At 45.6% G+C, this 19,500-nt stretch overlaps 1 protein-coding gene across 1 annotated transcript; it reads right to left on the bottom strand.

Moving 5' to 3' along the window:
• Nucleotides 1-3,655: 3,655 nt before the first annotated feature.
• Nucleotides 3,656-19,256, bottom strand: LOC124041689 (tripartite motif-containing protein 16-like). Its single transcript, XM_046359605.1, has 5 exons — nucleotides 18,694-19,256; nucleotides 4,438-4,671; nucleotides 4,009-4,159; nucleotides 3,826-3,882; nucleotides 3,656-3,666 (listed from the first exon to the last, which is right to left on the bottom strand). Exons 1-5 carry the CDS (start codon nucleotides 18,877-18,879, stop codon nucleotides 3,656-3,658), a joined length of 639 nt encoding a protein of 212 aa, XP_046215561.1. The 5' UTR covers nucleotides 18,880-19,256.
• Nucleotides 19,257-19,500: the final 244 nt, after the last annotated feature.

Here is a 19,500-nt window from a genome sequence, read left to right as displayed (position 1 = left end):
GCCTGTAGTTGGAAAGTGAGATTAAAATATGTACGAAATATATACAGAAAAAACGAGGAAAACTATATTTACACCAGGCAGGACGGGACAAGACAAAACACACGTCCGACTGCTACGCCATCTTGGATACTGAAGAATATACAGTCTATATTAGGAGGGTAGAGATTATTGTCTGAATCTGATTTCCTTTAATCAGTGTTAATTTGGAGGAAGGTTGGTGTGTTGGAGACAACTCTGACCAAACTTTACAGCTCTATCACTGAGCAGCCGTATCGGATATGTTTTGTTTATATTCAACTGTTCTAGAATGCTGGATAAATGAGTTAGCCAGCTAACAAAATTGCTTGAAATAAGTTCCTCTTTTTGAGAAATATAGACTTGTAATTGACTCAAAACCCCATTTATACAAATGTAGCTTTCTTCAAGTCATATGTGGCTGATTTATCAATGTTAGCTGGGTAATTTAATAATCCTGCTTCCTGGAATACCCCACAAGTATACCTACCTCAGCAACAACAAAAAAACATCCCTTTTTCAGGACCCTGTCTTTCAAAGATAATTTGTAAAAATCAAAATAACTTCACAGATCTTCATTGTAAAGGCTTTAAACACTGTTTCCCATGCTTGTTCAATGAACCATAAACAATTAATGAACATGCACCTGTGGAACGGTAATTAAGACACTAACAGTTTACAGACGGTAGGCAAATAAGGTCACAGTTATGAAAATTTAGGACGCTAAAGAGGCCTTTCTACTGACTGAAAAACACCAAAAGAAAGTTGCCCAGGGTCTCTACTCATCTGCGTGAACGTGCCTTAGGCATGCTGCAAGGAGGCATGACGACTGCAGATGTGGTTAGGGAAATAAATTGCGATGTCCGTACTGTGAGACGCTTAAGACAGCGCTACAGGGAGACAGGATGGACAGCTGATCGTCCTCACAGTGGCAGACCACGTGTAACAACACCTGCACAGAATCAGTACATCCGAACATCACACCTGCGGGACAGGTACAGGATGGCAACAACTGCCCGAGTTTCACCAGGAATGCACAATCCCTACATCAGTCCTCAGACTGTCCGCAATAGGCTGAGAGAGGCTGGACTGAGGGCTTGTAGGCCTGTTCTCACCAGACATAACCAGCAACAACGCCGCCTATGGGTACAAACCCACCGTCGCTGGACCAAACAGGACTGGCAAAAAGTGCCCTTCACTGACGAGTCGCGGTCTTGTCTCACCAGGGGTGATGGTCGGATTCGAGTTTATTATCGAAGTAATGAGCATTACACCGAGGCCTGTACTCTTGAGCGGGATCGATTTGGAGGTTGAGGTTCTGTCATGATTTGTGGCGGTTTGTCACAGCATCATTGGACTGAGCTTGTTGTCATTGCAGGCAATCTCAACTCTGTGCTTTACAGGGAAGGCATCCTCCTCCCTCATGTGGTACCCTTCCTGTAGGCTCATCCTGACATGACCCTCCAGCATGACAATGCCACCAGCTATACTGCTCGTTCTGTGTGTGATTTGGCCAGCGAAGAGCCAGGATCTCAATCCCATTGAGCACATCTGGGACCTATTGGATCGGAGGGTGAGGGCCAGGGCCATTCCCCCCAGAAATGTCCCGGAATTTGCAGGTGCCTTGGTGGAAGAGTGGGGTAACATCTCGCAGCAGGAACGGGCAAATCTGGTGCAGTCCATGAGGAGGAGATGCAGTGCAGTACTTACTGCAGCTGGTGGCCACACCAGATACTGACTGTTACTTCTGATTTTGACCACCACTTTGTTCAGGGACACATTATTCCATTTCTGTTAGTCACATGTCTGTGGAACTTGTTCAGTTTATGTCTCAGTTGTTGAATCTTATGTTCATACAAATATTTACACGTTAAGTTTGCTGAAAATGAACACAGTTGACAGTGAGAGGACGTTTCTTTTTTTGCTGAGTTTATTATTCTATGGCGTGAACTCAAATCAAATACCAGGACGGCCCAGTAGAGGGCATACATGGGCTGTCACTGTGCATTCTCAGTGCTGTGATATTCACATTTTGAAAACAAATGTTCAGAATTCTTCCTGTATGTGGGTGTTATCATGTATAGAACATTGGGCAAATTCGTTTTGCATTGCACGGTGCCCCAGGTAGGCAGCGTTTGTACATTTTAGACCAATCCATTGGTCCTTAGCCGAAATCTCCAGGTAGGCAGCGTTTGTACATTTTAGACCAATCCATTGGTCCTTAGCCGAAATCTCCACCCACCTGGGGCACCGGGTTATGCAAAACACACTTGCCCAATGATGGAAATGTTACTGGATAAGAGCGTCTGCTAAATGACTTAAATGTAAATGTAATGTTACTAGTGACCAAAACAAGTGCATATCTACCACAGCCACTACGGCTGGAGGTGGGGCATGTGGTCTACATGTGTTACAGGTTTTTGAATGGAACTTCAATACAAGCTCACAAATCATTGGCTCACTTTAATTGGACCTAATTTTTTCTTCACATTTTACAATGTTTCTCTAATACTTAGCTATTTATTTGCATGGTATGTCATTAAATATGGATATGTTGGTCATCAGTTAAACAAGCACAGTGTTAATGTGCAGACTTTGTCTTTGGATTATTGAGGATCTTGTATTGTGATATTGATAAACTAACAACAATTCAACATAGAAATTACAAATATAACACTGAATATGAACCAAAGTACCTCCATTTCAAGTTTATTCTACATCATTTAACACAAACATGATACAATACAATCAAGCAGTTATCTTCACGAAGGCACATAATCAATATACAGTATTAGTTTCATTACAAATATTTTCTAACGTCCCAAAAACACAGATTTCAGTTATAGTGAAACACCCAATCAACTTAATAATCAAGTATGTATAATTGACTACTACCCTCTCAGACTTCACCATCATTCCCTCCACCATTGAAGTGCACATATGACTCATTTGTTTACACTTTGTTTATACTTAATTTGCTTAAACATATTTGTTGATTGAAAAATCTGTTTTGTTACATATCATTTTGTGGTATTCATATACATATTGTTGCTGTTGTGGTTTTCATATAAATCCTCTGGTTTCCAATGTCACCTGCACTGTATGTCTTTCACTAGTTTCTTTGTGTGTGAATAACTAAACTGTATATGCTTATCATTGAATAGGTGTCAGTATCCTCACAGATGAGTCATCATAATGCAACCCAAACGCTGTGTGAGTGTGGTCAGAACTCTGTGGAGGAGGGTCATTGTGTCAGAGACACTAAAAGGACAGAGTTCCTGCCCTGTGGTCCATGTACACTCCTACTCTGGAGGGGCAGGGGACAGGGATATCCATCATGTTTTGATTGTGCCAGAAAGTGTGAATGGGTGAGTTGCAGTTCAAACACCAGAACTGATCATTCCATCGAAAATCACTCTCATATTCCTCTCCATCCCTGCTGATGCTTTTGTATGAGACAGCTACTTCAACTCTCTCCCTGCTCCACTCTACTTCCCAGTAGCAGGCTCCAGACAAACCCTTTCAATGTCGATAAATCTGTCTGGATGGTAAGGATAGGACCGAGTCTCTTCTACATATCCCCTTTCTGTTCCCCTCAGACAGCCAGAGGTACTCTGGCTGGGTCTGGATCCAAAGTGAGCTAGCAGGAGTCTGAGAAAAACATATAAAAATGTTTTATGAAATGCCGTTAGGTGTGTGGGTTTGTGTTTCTGTGATTGCTAGTAAATGGTCATGAGTATGCATACTTATGGGGTATATACACTGTACTGTATGTATATTTCGTAGTAGAATTTGAAAAAAATTGCTTACATTTCAAGAACTCTCTGGTATTGGGATCAGTAAGTGGAACAATGTAAACCTTTTTCACTAATGATGAAAAATAGTCATATTAATGGTCATTGTCCACAATTATCACTTGGTAACATGGTGTATATTCTTGTAAAAATATTCAATTTCTCAGATATATTTCTGTCAATATGTGTTCATCATTACCTGCTCCAGATATCTTCACCATGTTCTTTTTCATCAAGTTTTGTAGTGGCTTTTTCAGGTCAGAGACACATTTCTTCACACAATCATAAGATTTGACAGAGATGCTGGGTACGGCTTTAGATCCAGGAAGGACACAGAGAGACTGGAAACTCTACTGAGAGATAAATAAATTAAAGAAAAAGACTGAGAAGCAAAGGCATTTACAATCTAAAACTATTTGAGATCAGGGAAAATTAGACAGGTGTCCCATAAAATGACAACAATTCCACATGGTCTTTCAGAGGACAAGATGGAGCAAACACCTTTGCCTTACCTATCCAATCCTCTCTGATCTACACAAGCGCCTATGTATGGGATGATTTGGTATTCAGGGATCATGTGAGACTGCTCAGGACTGTACAGAACCAGTGATGTAACCTAGGTTGTCACCTGGAGGAAATGGATGTGGGCCTCTGTGTGAGAGAGCTGCTTTATATCAGCATCTTTCCTCCTCAGCTCAGCCACCTCCTGCTCCAGTTGCTCCAGGAGTCCTTCAGCCCAACTCACTTCAGCCTTCTCCTGGGCTCTGTTCAGCTCCGTCACCTCAGAGTGCCTTGTTTTAATGGAGTGGATCAGCTCAGTAAAGATCCTCTCACTGTCCTCCACTTCTGTCTGTGCAGAGTTCTGTTAGGACACACAGAGAGCAGGGGGGTCCATTTGAATAGCCCATTCACCCAGCTCTCATCAGGATCCTAGACAGCCTGTAATATATCATCAGAAATTCAACCAGATAATCCAGGAAAGAGAGGAGGCGATACAGGAGCTGAGACAGACTGTGGACTATCTAAAGGTGAGTAAATACAGTACCAGTCAAAAGTTTGGACACACCTACTGTCATCAAGGCAATGGGTGGCTACTTTGAATAATCTCAAATATAAAATATATTTTGATTTGTTTAACACTTTTTTTGGTTACTATTTACGAAGTTTTTGGAACAGATTCCAGTTGAAACGTTCAAAAAAATTATACCCACCCAACAGCTGAACTGAACCCGAAATTTTAAAAAGACCTACCTAAAACGTGTAGTTATTTAGTGGACCACCGATTAAAACCTGTTTCTAACAAGTTTCCAGTTTTAATGAGGAATTTTTAAAAATCACGACACTAACGGACAGTGTGTGTAGTAGAGTAACAAAGACCATATACATTTCCTTATTTTCCTGTGGCTTCCTGGTTTTGTCCGTGATGATAGGTACCAGGTCTGCCCAGAAGAGGGTGCAAGTGGTCTGTCACTGGACTGAGAATAGAGATGCCGAAATCTCACAACAAATCACTGTCTCATTTTTGTTAGACTCATAGTAGGATACTTCCTCCATAATATCCTACTAAATATCCTACTAAAAATGTAGAACTAAGAACAGATGTAGCCCTTGGTTCACTCCAGACCTGACTGCCCTCGACCAGCACAAAAACATCCTGTGGCAGACTGCAATACAATAGAATTATCCCCACAATATGCAACTGTTCGGGGAAGTCAGGAACCAATACACACAGTCAGTTAGGAAAGCAAAGGCTAGCTTTTTCAAACCGAAATTTACATCCTGTAGCTCTAACTCAAAAGAGTTCTGAGACACTGTAAAGTTCATGGAGAACAAGAGCACCTGCTCCCAGCTGCCCACTGCACTGAGGCTAGGTAACACTGTCACCACTGATAAATCCATGATAATTGAGAATTTCAATAAACATTTCTCTACGGCTGGCCATGCTTTCCTCCTGGCTACCCCATCCCCGGCCAACAGCTCCGCACCCCCGCAGCTACTTGCCCAAGCCTCTCCAACTTCTCCTTCACCCAAATCCAGATAGCGGAGGTTCTGAAAGAGCTGCAAAACCTGGACCTGTACAAATCAGCTGGGCTAGACAATCTGGACCCTTTCTTTCTGAAATTATCCGCCACCATTGTTGCAACCCATATTACCAGTCTGCTCAACCCCTCTTTCGTATCGTCCGAGATCCCCAAAGATTGGAAAGCTGCCGCAGTCATCCCCCTCTTCAAAGGGGGTGACACTCTAGACCCAAACTGTCACTGACCATTTCGAATCCCACCATACCTTCTCCGCTGTGCAATCCGATTTCCGAGCTGGTCACGGGTGCACCACAGCCACACTCAAGGTACTAAACGATATCATAACCGGCATCGATAAAAGACAGTACTGTGCAGCCATCTTCATCGACCTGGCCAAGGCTTTCGACTCTGTCAATCACTGTATTCTTATCGGCAGACTCAACAGCCTTGGTTTCTCAAATGACTGCCTCGCCTGGTTCACCAACTACTTATCAGACAGAGTTCAATGTGTCAAATCGCCGTTGTCCGGACCTCTGGCAGTCTCTATGGGGGTACCACAGGGTTCATTTCTCGGGCCGACTCTTTTCTCTGTCTATATCAACAATGTCGCTCTTGCTGCGGGTGATTCCCTGATCCACCTCTACTCAGACAACACCATTCTGTATACCTCTGGCCCTTCTTTGGACACTGTGTTAACAAACCTCCAAACAAGCTTCAATGCCATACAGCACTCCTTCCTTGGCCTCCAACTGCTCTTAAACGCTAGTAAAACTAAATGCATGCTTTCCCACCGTTCGTTGCTCGCACCCGCCGCCCGACTAGCATCACTAATCTCTTGAATTCACATTAGTTGACAACTCAACCAAATGTAAATCAAAACTACAAAACTACACATGGAATAAACAAGCGTACAGTCAATAACACAACATAAAAAAGAAAGTCTATATACAGTGTGTGCAAATGGCGTGAGGAGGCAGGCAATAAATAGGCCATAGTAGCAAGTAATTATAATTTAGTAAATTAATGATACATGTGCAGATGATGATGTGCAAGTAGAGATAATAGTTGACCAAATATAAACTCTGTCATGCAGGTGAAAGAGGACCCAAAAGCGACTTAACAGAAACAGAGTTTATTCAAGTCCAAACAGAAAACGACAAATCCTGAATCCTTAACAGGAAATGTCCAAACAGGGAATAACAGAAATCTTCTAGTCTGTAGAGGGGAATAACAGGAGAAGCGGCCACAGACTGCAGGTCGCTTCGGGTAGGCGCAGGCCGTAGCTGACAGAGACACCTGCTCACACGCAGCATCTGATGAAGGCAAAAACACGACAGGACAGGGCGATACACAATCACAGCACGGTGAATTCTAAACAAGGAACCGACAGGACAGGAACGGAACACAAAGGAAGAAATAGGGACTCTAATCAGGGGAAAGGATCGGGAACAGGTGTGGGAAGACTAAATGATGATTAGGGGAATAGGAACAGCTGGGAGCAGGAACGGAACGATAGAGAGAAGAGAGAGCGAGAGAGTGAGAGAGGGAGGGGAGAGAGAGGGATAGAAAGAGGGAAAGAACCTAATAAGACCAGCAGAGGGAAACGAATAGAATGGGGAGCACAGGGACAAGACATGATAATAAATGACAAACATGACAGTACCCCCACTCACCGAGCGCCTCCTGGCGCACTCGAGGAGGAATCCTGGCGGCAACGGAGGAAATCATCGATGAGTGAACGGTCCAGCACGTCCCGAGACGGAACCCAACTCCTCTCCTCAGGACCGTAACCCTCCCAATCCACTAAGTATTGGTGACCCCGTCCCCGAGAACGCATGTCCATGATCTTATGTACCTTGTAAATAGGTGCGCTCTCGACAAGGACGGGAGGGGGAGGGAAGACGAACGGGGGTGCGAAGAAAGGGCTTAACACAGGAGACATGGAAGACAGGATGGACGCGACGAAGATGTCGCGGAAGAAGCAGTCGCACAGCGACAGGATTGACGACCTGGGAGACACGGAACGGACCAATGAACCGCGGAGTCAACTTACGAGAAGCTGTCGTAAGAGGAAGGTTGCGAGTGGAAAGCCACACTCTCTGGCCGCAACAATACCTTGGACTCTTAATCCTGCGTTTATTGGCGGCTCTCACCGTCTGTGCCCTGTAACGGCAAAGTGCAGACCTCACCCTCCTCCAGGTGCGCTCACAACGTTGGACAAACGCTTGAGCGGAGGGAACGCTGGACTCGGCAAGCTGGGATGAGAACAGAGGAGGCTGGTAACCCAGACTACTCTGAAACGGAGATAACCCGGTAGCTGACGAAGGAAGCGAATTGTGAGCGTATTCTGCCCAGGGGAGCTGTTCTGCCCAAGACGCAGGGTTTCTGAAAGAAAGGCTGCGTAGTATGCGACCAATCGTCTGATTGGCCCTCTCTGCTTGACCGTTAGACTGGGGATGAAACCCGGAAGAGAGACTGACGGACGCACCAATCAAACGACAGAACTCCCTCCAAAACTGTGACGTGAATTGCGGGCCTCTGTCTGAAACGGCGTCTAACGGGAGGCCATGAATTCTGAATACATTCTCAATAATGATTTGTGCCGTCTCCTTAGCGGAAGGAAGTTTAGCGAGGGGAATGAAATGTGCCGCCTTAGAGAACCTATCGACAACCGTAAGAATCACAGTCTTCCCCGCAGACAAAGGCAGACCGGTAATGAAGTCTAAGGCGATGTGAGACCATGGTCGAGAAGGAATGGGGAGCGGTCTGAGACGACCGGCAGGAGGAGAGTTACCCGACTTAGTCTGCGCGCAGTCCGAACAAGCAGCCACGAAACGGCGCGTGTCACGCTCCTGAGTCGGCCACCAAAAGCGCTGGCGAATAGACGCAAGAGTGCCTCGAACACCGGGATGACCAGCTAACTTGGCAGAGTGAGCCCACTGAAGAACAGCCAGACGAGTGGAAACAGGAACGAAAAGGAGGTTACTAGGACAAGCGCGCGGCGACGCAGTGTGCGTGAGTGCTTGCTTAACCTGTCTTTCAATTCCCCAGACTGTTAACCCGACAACACGCCCATAAGGAAGAATCCCCTCGGGATCAGTAGAAGCCACAGAAGAACTAAACAGACGGGATAAGGCATCAGGCTTGGTGTTCTTGCTACCCGGACGGTAAGAAATCACAAACTCGAAACGAGCGAAAAACAACGCCCAACGAGCTTGACGGGCATTAAGTCGTTTGGCAGAACGGATGTACTCAAGGTTCTTATGGTCTGTCCAAACGACAAAAGGAACGGTCGCCCCCTCCAACCACTGTCGCCATTCGCCTAGGGCTAAGCGGATGGCGAGCAGTTCACGGTTACCCACATCATAGTTGCGCTCAGATGGCGACAGGCGATGAGAAAAATAAGCGCAAGGATGAACCTTATCGTCAGACTGGAAGCGCTGGGATAGAATGGCTCCCACGCCTACCTCTGAAGCGTCAACCTCGACAATGAATTGTCTAGTGACGTCAGGAGTAACGAGGATAGGAGCGGACGTAAAACGTTCTTTTAGAAGATCAAAAGCTCCCTGGGCGGAACCGGACCACTTAAAACACGTCTTGACAGAAGTAAGAGCTGTGAGAGGGGCAGCAACTTGACCGAAATTACGAATGAAACCTCCGATAGAAATTAGCGAAACCTAAAAAGCGCTGCAACTCGACACGTGACCTTGGAACGGGCCAATCACTGACAGCTTGGACCTTAGCGGAATCCATCTGAATGCCTTCAGCGGAAATAACGGAACCGAGAAAAGTAACGGAGGAGACATGAAAAGAGCACTTCTCAGCCTTTACGTAGAGACAATTCTCTAAAAGGCGCTGTAGAACACGTCGAACGTGCTGAACATGAATCTCGAGTGACGGAGAAAAAATCAGGATATCGTCAAGATAGACAAAAACAAAGATGTTCAGCATGTCTCTCAGAACATCATTAACTAATGCCTGAAAAACAGCTGGCGCATTGGCGAGACCGAACGGCAGAACCCGGTACTCAAAATGCCCTAACGGAGTGTTAAACGCCGTTTTCCACTCGTCCCCCTCTCTGATGCGCACGAGATGGTAAGCGTTACGAAGGTCCAACTTAGTAAAGCACCTGGCTCCCTGCAGAATCTCGAAGGCTGATGACATAAGGGGAAGCGGATAACGATTCTTAACCGTTATGTCATTCAGCCCTCGATAATCCACGCAGGGGCGCAGAGTACCGTCCTTCTTCTTAACAAAAAAGAACCCCGCCCCGGCCGGAGAGGAAGAAGGCACTATGGTACCGGCGTCAAGAGACACAGACAAATAATCCTCGAGAGCCTTACGTTCGGGAGCCGACAGAGAGTATAGTCTACCTCGAGGAGGAGTGGTCCCCGGAAGGAGATCAATACTACAATCATACGACCGGTGAGGAGGAAGGGAGTTGGCTCGGGACCGACTGAAGACCGTGCGCAGATCATGATATTCCTCCGGCACTCCTGTCAAATCGCCAGGTTCCTCCTGAGAAGTAGGGACAGAAGAAACGGGAGGGATGGCAGACATTAAACACTTCACATGACAAGAAACGTTCCAGGATAGGATAGAATTACTAGACCAATTAATAGAAGGATTATGACATACTAGCCAGGGATGACCCAAAACAACAGGTGTAAACGGTGAACGGAAAATCAAAAAAGAAATAGTCTCACTGTGGTTACCAGATACTGTGAGGGTTAAAGGTAGTGTCTCAAATCTGATACTGGGAAGATGACTACCATCTAAGGCGAACATGGGCGTAGGCTTCTCTAACTCTCTGAAAGGAATGTCATGTTTCCGAACCCATGCTTCGTCCATGAAACAACCCTCAGCCCCAGAGTCTATCAAGGCACTACATGTAGCACCCGAACCGGTCCAGCGTAGATGGACCGACAAAGTAGTACAGGATTTTGATGGAGAGACTTGAGTAGTTGCGCTCACCTGTAGCCCTCCGCTTACAGATGAGCTCTGGCTTTACTGGACATGAATTAACAAAATGTCCAGCAACTCCGCAATAGAGGCACAGGCGGTTGGTGATCCTCCGTTCCCTCTCCTTAGTCGAGATGCGAATCCCTCCCAGCTGCATGGGCTCAGTCTCAAAGCCAGAGGAGGGAGATGGTTGCGATGCGGAGCAGGGAAACACCGTTGATGCGAGCTCTCTTCCACGAGCCCGGTGACGAAGATCTACCCGTCGTTCTATGCGGATGGCTAGAGCAATCAAAGAGTCCACATCTGAAGGAACCTCCCGGGAGAGAATCTCATCCTTAACCACTGCGTGGAGTCCCTCCAGAAAACGAGCGAGCAGCGCCGGCTCGTTCCACTCACTAGAGGCAGCAAGAGTGCGAAACTCAATAGAATAATCCGTTATGGACCGTTCACCTTGGCATAAGGAAGCCAGGGCCCTAGAAGCCTCCCCACCAAAAACTGAACGGTCAAAAACCCGAATCATCTCCTCTTTAAAGTTCTGGAACCTGTTAGAGCAATCAGCCCTTGCCTCCCAGATAGCTGTGCCCCATTCTCGAGCCCGGCCAGTAAGGAGTGAAATGACGTAAGCAACCCGAGCTCTCTCTCTAGAGTATGTGTTGGGTTGGAGAGAGAACACAATCTCACACTGCGTGAGAAAGGAGCGGCACTCAGTGGGCTGCCCGGAGTAGCAAGGTGGGTTATTAACCCTAGGTTCTGGAGGCTCGGCAGGCCAGGAAGTAACAGGTGGCACGAGACGTAGACTCTGGAACTGTCCAGAGAGGTCGGAAACCTGAGCGGCCAGGTTCTCCACGGCATGGCGAGCAGCAGACAATTCCTGCTCGTGTCTGCCGAGCATGGCTCCTTGGATCTCGACGGCAGTGTAACGAGCGTCTGAAGTCGCTGGGTCCATTCCTTGGTCGGTTCCTTCTGTCATGCAGGTGAAAGAGGACCCAAAAGCGACTTAACAGAAACAGAGTTTATTCAAGTCCAAACAGAAAACGACAAATCCTGAATCCTTAACAGGAAATGTCCAAACAGGGAATAACAGAAATCTTCTAGTCTGTAGAGGGGAATAACAGGAGAAGCGGCCACAGACTGCAGGTCGCTTCGGGTAGGCGCAGGCCGTAGCTGACAGAGACACCTGCTCACACGCAGCATCTGATGAAGGCAAAAACACGACAGGACAGGGCGATACACAATCACAGCACGGTGAATTCTAAACAAGGAACCGACAGGACAGGAACGGAACACAAAGGAAGAAATAGGGACTCTAATCAGGGGAAAGGATCGGGAACAGGTGTGGGAAGACTAAATGATGATTAGGGGAATAGGAACAGCTGGGAGCAGGAACGGAACGATAGAGAGAAGAGAGAGCGAGAGAGTGAGAGAGGGAGGGGGAGAGAGAGGGATAGAAAGAGGGAAAGAACCTAATAAGACCAGCAGAGGGAAACGAATAGAATGGGGAGCACAGGGACAAGACATGATAATAAATGACAAACATGACAAACTCAACAAAACATTTCACCATGTCATTGGATTTAGGTAAAAAGTTAGGTGAAAAAATACTAAATTCCCTTATGTTGATGACTTTTTGCAAATCCAACACATTTTCCACATTGGTTAATTTTGTTGAAATGACATGTAAACAACATTGATTCAACCAATTCAACCAAGCAATTTCTTTACCTAAGATGTTTTGTTTGACTTAGTATAATTAGGGGTTCACAGCCATGGTTTGCATTCTGTATTCTTTTTATAAGCAGTCCCACATAAACACTCATATCTGCTGCCTAATTTGACATAGAGACTTGAAACTATGTATGTACTGTAGGTGTCTTTCCTAATGCTGAACAAATGTGCATCAAGGATCCATAAGGTCTGTCAGGCTAGATTTTCCACCATCATGGACATTTTTTTTTAACCTTACAAGCCAGCTGCACCAATGTGTCTGAGGAAACACCGTGCACCTGGTGACCTGGTTAGCGCGCACTGTGCCCGGCCCGCCACAGGAGTCGCTAGTGTGCGATAAGACAAGGATATCCCTACCGGCCAAACCCTCCCTAACCCGGACGAAGCTAGGACCTCCCGGTCGCACCCGGGATGTCCTCAACTATGCAGTTTTAAGAAAAATAAGTGTTAAGTAAAGAATAGATAAGTAAAAAAATAAAATAATTAACAAGTAATTAAAGAGAAGCAGTAAAATAACAAGGGGGGTACCGGTCCAGAGTCAATATGCGTGAGCACCGGTTAGTCAAGGTAATATAGGTAATATCTACATGTAGGTAGAGTTAAAGTGACTATGCATAGACATAGATAATAAACAGAGGATAGCAGCAGTGTAAAATAGGGGGGTCAATGCAAATAGTCTGGGAGGCCATTTGATTAGCTGTTCAGGAGTCTTATGGCTTGGGAGTATAAGCTGTTAAGAAGCCTTTTACAGCTGCAACATCAAGAGCATCCTGACTGGTTGCATCACCGCCTGGTATGACAACTGGTTGGGCTCCGACCGCAAGGCACTACAGAGGGTAGTGCGTACAGCCCAGTACATCACTGGGGCCAAGCTCCCTGCCATCCAGGACCTCTATACCAGGCGGGGTCAGAGGAAGGCCCTAAAAATTGTCAAAGACTCCAACCACTCTAGTCATAGAGTATTCTTTTTGCTACCTCACAGCGAGTGGTACCGGAGCGCCAAGTCTAGGTCCAAGAATCTTCTAAACATCTTCTATCCCCAAGCCATAAGACTCCTGATCAGCTAATCAAATGGCTACCCAGACTATTTGCATTGCCCCCCCTCCCTATTTTATGCCACTGATACTCTCTGTTATTATCTATGCATAGTCACTTTAATAACCCTACCTACATGTAGATATTACCTCAATTACCTCGACAAACCGATGGCCTGCACATTGACTCTGTACCGGTACTCCCTGTATATAGCCTCGCTGTTGTTATTTTACTGCTGCTCTTTAATTATTTGTTACTTTTATTTCTTATTTTTCTTAGTTTTTTTTTTCTTAACTGCATTGTTGATTAAGGGCTTGTAAGTAAGCATTTCACTGTAAGGTTTACACCTGTTATATTCGGCGCATGTGACAAATGCAATTTGATTTGATTTGATTCCAGTCTGTGTTAACAAAACAGTCCTGTAACTTAGTACCTGCTTCATCTAGTTTTTCCTTGTAAGCAGGAATCAAGAGGATAGAATTATGGTCAGATTTGCCAAATGGAGGGAGATCTTTGTACGTGTCTCTGTGTGTGGAGTAAAGGTGGTCTAGAGTTTTCTTCCCTCTGATTGCACATTTAACATGCTGGCAGAAATGAGGTAAAATGGATTTAAGTTTCACTGCATTAAAGTCTCTGACCACTAGGAGCGCCACCTCTGGAGGAGGGTTTTCCTGTTTGCTTATGGCTGTATACAGCTCATTGAGTGCGGTTTTAGTGCCATTCTCGGTTTGTGGTGGTATATAGACAGGTACGAAGAATATAGATGAAAACTCTCTCGGTAAATAGTGTGGTCAACAGCTTATCACGAGATAATCTACCTCAGGCGAGCAATACTTCAAAACTTCCTTAGATTTCATGTACCAGCTGTTGTTTACAAATATACATAGACCGCCACCCCTTGTCTTACCAGAGGCCGCTGTTCTATCCTACCGAAAAAGGTAAAAACCCATCTAGCTGTATGTTATTCATGTCGTCGTTCAGCCACGACTCTGTGAAACATAAGCTATTACAGTTTTAATGTCCCGTTGGTAGGTTATACGTGCTCGTAGCTCGTCTACTCATATTATCCCTTTTATTATTGGCTAATAGGACCGATGGTAAAGGCAGATTATCCACTCAATAATAGAAATTGGTTAGGGGACCATAAAACGGCAACCATCTCCTCCGGAGCCATTATTATATCATACCATAACACTTTTAACTTAGTTTGAGAAAAGCCAAGGGATTGGTTAAGAGATGGCTGAGTTATCGATAAATCAGGAAATCAGATTTTACGTGTAAATCGACAGTGGCCTATCAACTTGTCATCGCGATCATGGATGTCCCTAAAATGAACTACACTGAATTTGGTATTGATTTCTCAAAGAACAGGGCAATTATTAACAACTTATTCTTTGCACATGTAAGTAATGCTCAAAATCATCTTCCCGTCATGAACCATACGTCAGATTCCCTCCAGATGTTGTATTTAGACTCATGATTGCACATAAAGGAAGGTAGTTCCTACATGATAGAGTGCTTTCTTTGTTAACCAACTGATCTTGAGTCCTTTTTGTTATTGTGTGAAACCTGTTCATTGCTGCTCGCAGCTCTATTATTGAATGAGTTTCTGCATTGGGTTAGCTTCTGAATGTGGTCCATCCAGGATGTTTTCTTCCAGATATTATCAGCAGGCAGACCTACACATTTGCCTTTACTGGCCTCTATAGGCCTATAGCCTTTATATATCCACAGTTTTAACGTTATACCTTTTGCCATTAGCATGTGTAGCCTGCATTTATCTGGGTTTATATTTCTCTGCTATTATTTACTTTTTCATATGCATGTTTAAAATACAGATTTGTCACTGATCGTATGGAATGCATTCATACAACTGCCTGGTTCCTATTGAACCGTCTGTGGATCCTTAGCATTCAGCATTTAGCAGGTGGTTCAGAAGCTGACCACTCAGAACGGTTAGACTACTGCAATGCTCTACTTTCCGGCTACCCGGATAAAGCACTGAATAAACTTCAGTTAGTGCTAAATACGGCTGCTAGAATCCTGACTAGAACCCAAAAATTTGATCATATTACTCCAGTGCTAGACTCTCTACACTGGCTTCCTGTCAAAGCAAGGGCTGATTTCAAGGTTTTACTGCTAACCTACAAAGCATTACATGGGCTTGCTCCTACCTATCTCTCTGATTTGGTCCTGCCGTACATACCTACACGTACGCTACGGTCACAAGACGCAGGCCTCCTAATTGTCCCTAGAATTTCTAAGCAAACAGCTGGAGGCAGGGCTTTCTCCTATAGAGCTCCATTTTTATGGAACGGTCTGCCTACCCATGTCAGAGACACAAACTCGGTCTCAACCTTTAAGTCTTTACTGAAGACTCATCTCTTCAGTTGGTCATATGATTGAGTGTAGTCTGGCCCAGGAGTGGGAAGGTGAACGGAAAGGCTCTGGAGCAACGAACCCACTTGCTGTCTCTGCCTGGCCGGTTCCCCTCTTTCCACTGGGATTCTCTGCCTCTAACCCTATTACAGGGGCTGAGTCACTGGCTTACTGGGGCTCTCTCATGCCGTCCCTGCAGGGGGTGCGTCACCTGAGTGGGTTGATTCACTGTTGTGGTCATCCTGTCTGGGTTGGCGCCCCCCTTGGGTTGTGCCGTGGCGGAGATCTTTGTGGGCTATACTCAGCCTTGTCTCAGGATGGTAAGTTGGTGGTTGAAGATATCCCTCTAGTGGTGTGGGGGCTGTGCTTTGGCAAAGTGGGTGGGGTTATATCCTTCCTGTTTGGCCCTGTCCGGGGGTGTCCTCGGATGGGGCCACAGTGTCTCCTGACCCCTCCTGTCTCAGCCTCCAGTATTTATGCTGCAGTAGTTTGTGTCGGGGGGCTAGGGTCAGTTTGTTATATCTGGAGTACTTCTCCTGTCCTATTCGGTGTCCTGTGTGAATCTAAGTGTGCGTTCTCTAATTCTCTCCTTCTTTCTTTCTCTCTCTCGGAGGACCTGAGCCCTAGGACCATGCCCCAGGACTACCTGACATGATGACTCCTTGCTGTCCCCAGTCCACCTGGCCATGCTGCTGCTCCAGTTTCAACTGACCTGAGCCCTAGGACCATGCCCCAGGACTACCTGACATGATGACTCCTTGCTGTCCCCAGTCCACCTGGCCATGCTGCTGCTCCAGTTTCAACTGTTCTGCCTTACTATTATTTGACCATGCTGGTCATTTATGAACATTTGAACATCTTGGCCATGTTCTGTTATAATCTCCACCCGGCACAGCCAGATGAGGACTGGCCACCCCACATATGCTCTCTTTAATTCTCTCTTTCTTTCTCTCTCTCGGAGGACCTGAGCCCAAGGACCGTGCCCCAGGACGACCTGACATGATGACTCCTTGCTGTCCCCAGTCCGCCTGACTGTGCTGCTGCTCCAGTTTCAACTGTTCTGCCTTATTATTATTCGACCATGCTGGTCATTTATGAACATTTTAACATCTTAGCCATGTTCTGTTATAATCTCCACCCGACACAGCCAGAAGAGGACTGGCCACCCCACATAGCCTGGTTCCTCTCTAGGTTTCTTCCTAGGTTTTGGCCTTTCTAGGGAGTTTTTCCTAGCCACCGTGCTTCTACACCTGCATTGCTTGCTGTTTGGGGTTTTAGGCTGGGTTTCTGTACAGCACTTTGACATATCAGCTGATGTACGAAGGGCTATATAAATACATTTGATTTGATTTGATTTGGTTCCGGCTAGCTTTTTTTCTTATTTTTTTCTTACAGTCAGTGAACATGAAGTATGTGTGTGCATGTGTGTTTGCACTTTACTCACATTCTCTCTGGTCTTTTGCTCTGAAGGGTGAACAGTTGGAACAGACACCCATCATCAGTTGGCTACAACAACTTTTAGGAGGGCAACATCACCGAGTGATGGTAATTTAGCCATCAAATAGCACAAATTATTTCATATCTAGCAAAAACTCATTTTCAAAAATAAGACTTTAGCACTTCCCAGATATCCTGTCCATTTCTTCCTTGCAGGTGGCTTGCAGTCACTCTTTCAGTTCAGAGTCAAATTTCCTTGCATGCTAAAATGAGACTGAACCTTTATTTAACTAGGCAAGTCAGTGAAGAACACATTTTTATTTACAATGACGGCCTACCCAGACGACACTGGGCCAATTGTGCGTCGCCCTATGGGACTCGCAATCACGGCCAGTTGTGATGCAGCCTGGATTTGAACCAGGGACTCGAGTGATGCCTTTTGCACTGGGATGCAGTGCCTTAGACTGCTGAACCACTCGGGAGCTTAATGATAGTGGGTATAGCCTCAGATATAGGAGGGACACAGAGGGACTGGAAACTATGATATTGACAAAGACAGAGGTTGTTTTTTTAAGTACATTTCACTGAGAAAGAAGTCTAGAGATAGTCACTGGAAAGTCATTTGTGAGGGACATCTAGGATAGAGAAGTCACCTGGAGGAAATGGATGTGATCTGTGTGTGAAAGCTGCTCCAGCTCAGCATCTCTCTTCCTTAGCTCAGCCACCTCCGGCTCCAGTTGCTTCAGTCACATTTTAGCCTGTCTCACATCAGCCTTCTCCTGGGTTCTGATCAGCTCCTTCACCTCGGAGCGCCTTCCATCAATGGAGCGAATCAGCTCAGTAAAGGTCCTCTCACTGTCTTCCAATTACGCCTGTGCAGAGCATTTTTACGACACAGAGAGGATGGGGTCGATTTCAACCACCCTATTCACTCAGCTCTCGCCAGGACCCCAGACAGCCTGACTGTAATTTCACTATATATGGACCTAACATTCACCTTCAGAGAGACCACAGCCTGTCTCAGCTTCTGCATTTCCTTCTCTCTATCCTGGGTTTTCAGCTCAGATTTCTGCTGATTCTCCTCCAACTGCTTCTGCAAAGAAATGTATCATACCCATAGGATGATTCAATTGCTATCAGACAGGCTGCTGTGCATCTGACAAGGTAGTATCTGAATGTTGTCACTGTTTCATCTTGCTCCCTCTCCTCCCATTGCCTTGCCATTGGAGTTTCTTCTTCATGCGAGAAATCTAGCTCTCTAGAGTAAAAGAGATGAACACATGTTTATATGTAGATGTATGATATTTAACTGTTCCAATCCTTACCTGTTTCTCAGTCCTTTCAGCTACAACTGACACCGTATCATGCCCTTTATGTTCATCCATCACACACAGCAGACAGATACAGTGTTGATCGGTACAGCAGTAAACCTCCAGCAATTTATTGTGATGAGAGCAGATCTTCTGTAGTTGTCCAGTGGCTTCATGTTTTTTTTCCCAGGTTGAGGTCATTATGAAGTTTCAGGTGAGACTCACAGTAAGAGGCTGGACACAGCAGACAGGACTTGACAGCTATGAGTTTTCTCCCAGTGCAGATGTCACCCCACACCTAAAGGTCCATCTTATCAGAGATTAGGAGGAGCAGGTTGGAGTCCTGTCTTCAATTTCTCCACTAATTCAGTAGAGGATTTGTCCTCAGAACAAGTCTTGGGGTGAAGGTCTGTCTGCACAGGGGACAGCTGTAGACACCTTTCAGATCATCCTGATCCCAGCAGTCCTTAATACAGCCCATACAGTAACTGTGTCCACAGGCAGTAGTCACTGGATCCTTCAGTAGGTCCAGACAGATTGAACAGGTAATTCAATCCTTATCTTCTAAAGTTGCCTCTGCCATGTTGATACACAGACTAACAGACTAAGCAGCAGAGTCTCAGAAAGACGTTTAGTTTCCCTGTTTGTTCTGAGCAGTAGGAGTGGCTTCCACTGAACTTGAAACTTGGCTTTCTGCCTGGTTCAGTGTGAACTGAGATATCAGACCGTGTCTGGCTAGCAGAAGGCACATGTGGTCCATCACAACCAGAGAAAACCGGTTTATTGATACTGAAACATTTCAAGTTTTATGAGTCGTATGTA

Source organism: Oncorhynchus gorbuscha, linkage group LG01 (genome assembly GCF_021184085.1).
Source record: "Oncorhynchus gorbuscha isolate QuinsamMale2020 ecotype Even-year linkage group LG01, OgorEven_v1.0, whole genome shotgun sequence".
NCBI classification, from domain to species: Eukaryota; Metazoa; Chordata; class Actinopteri; order Salmoniformes; family Salmonidae; genus Oncorhynchus; species Oncorhynchus gorbuscha.
Note: the sequence above shows the minus strand (reverse complement) of the source record. Positions and strands in the feature narration are given on the sequence as shown.

Bases quoted from the DNA above. Each gene is read 5' to 3' on its own strand.
- LOC124041689 (XM_046359605.1), bottom strand. From the start codon at position 18,879: ATGACCTCAACCTGGGAAAAAAAACATGAAGCCACTGGACAACTACAG. The intron at 4,672-18,693 runs GTAAGGATTGGA...GTGTCCTAACAG, and splicing joins CTGAAAGGACTGAGAAACAG to AACTCTGCACAGACAGAAGT. The intron at 3,883-4,008 runs GTAATGATGAAC...TTTCATCATTAG, and splicing joins GGTGAAGATATCTGGAGCAG to TGAAAAAGGTTTACATTGTT.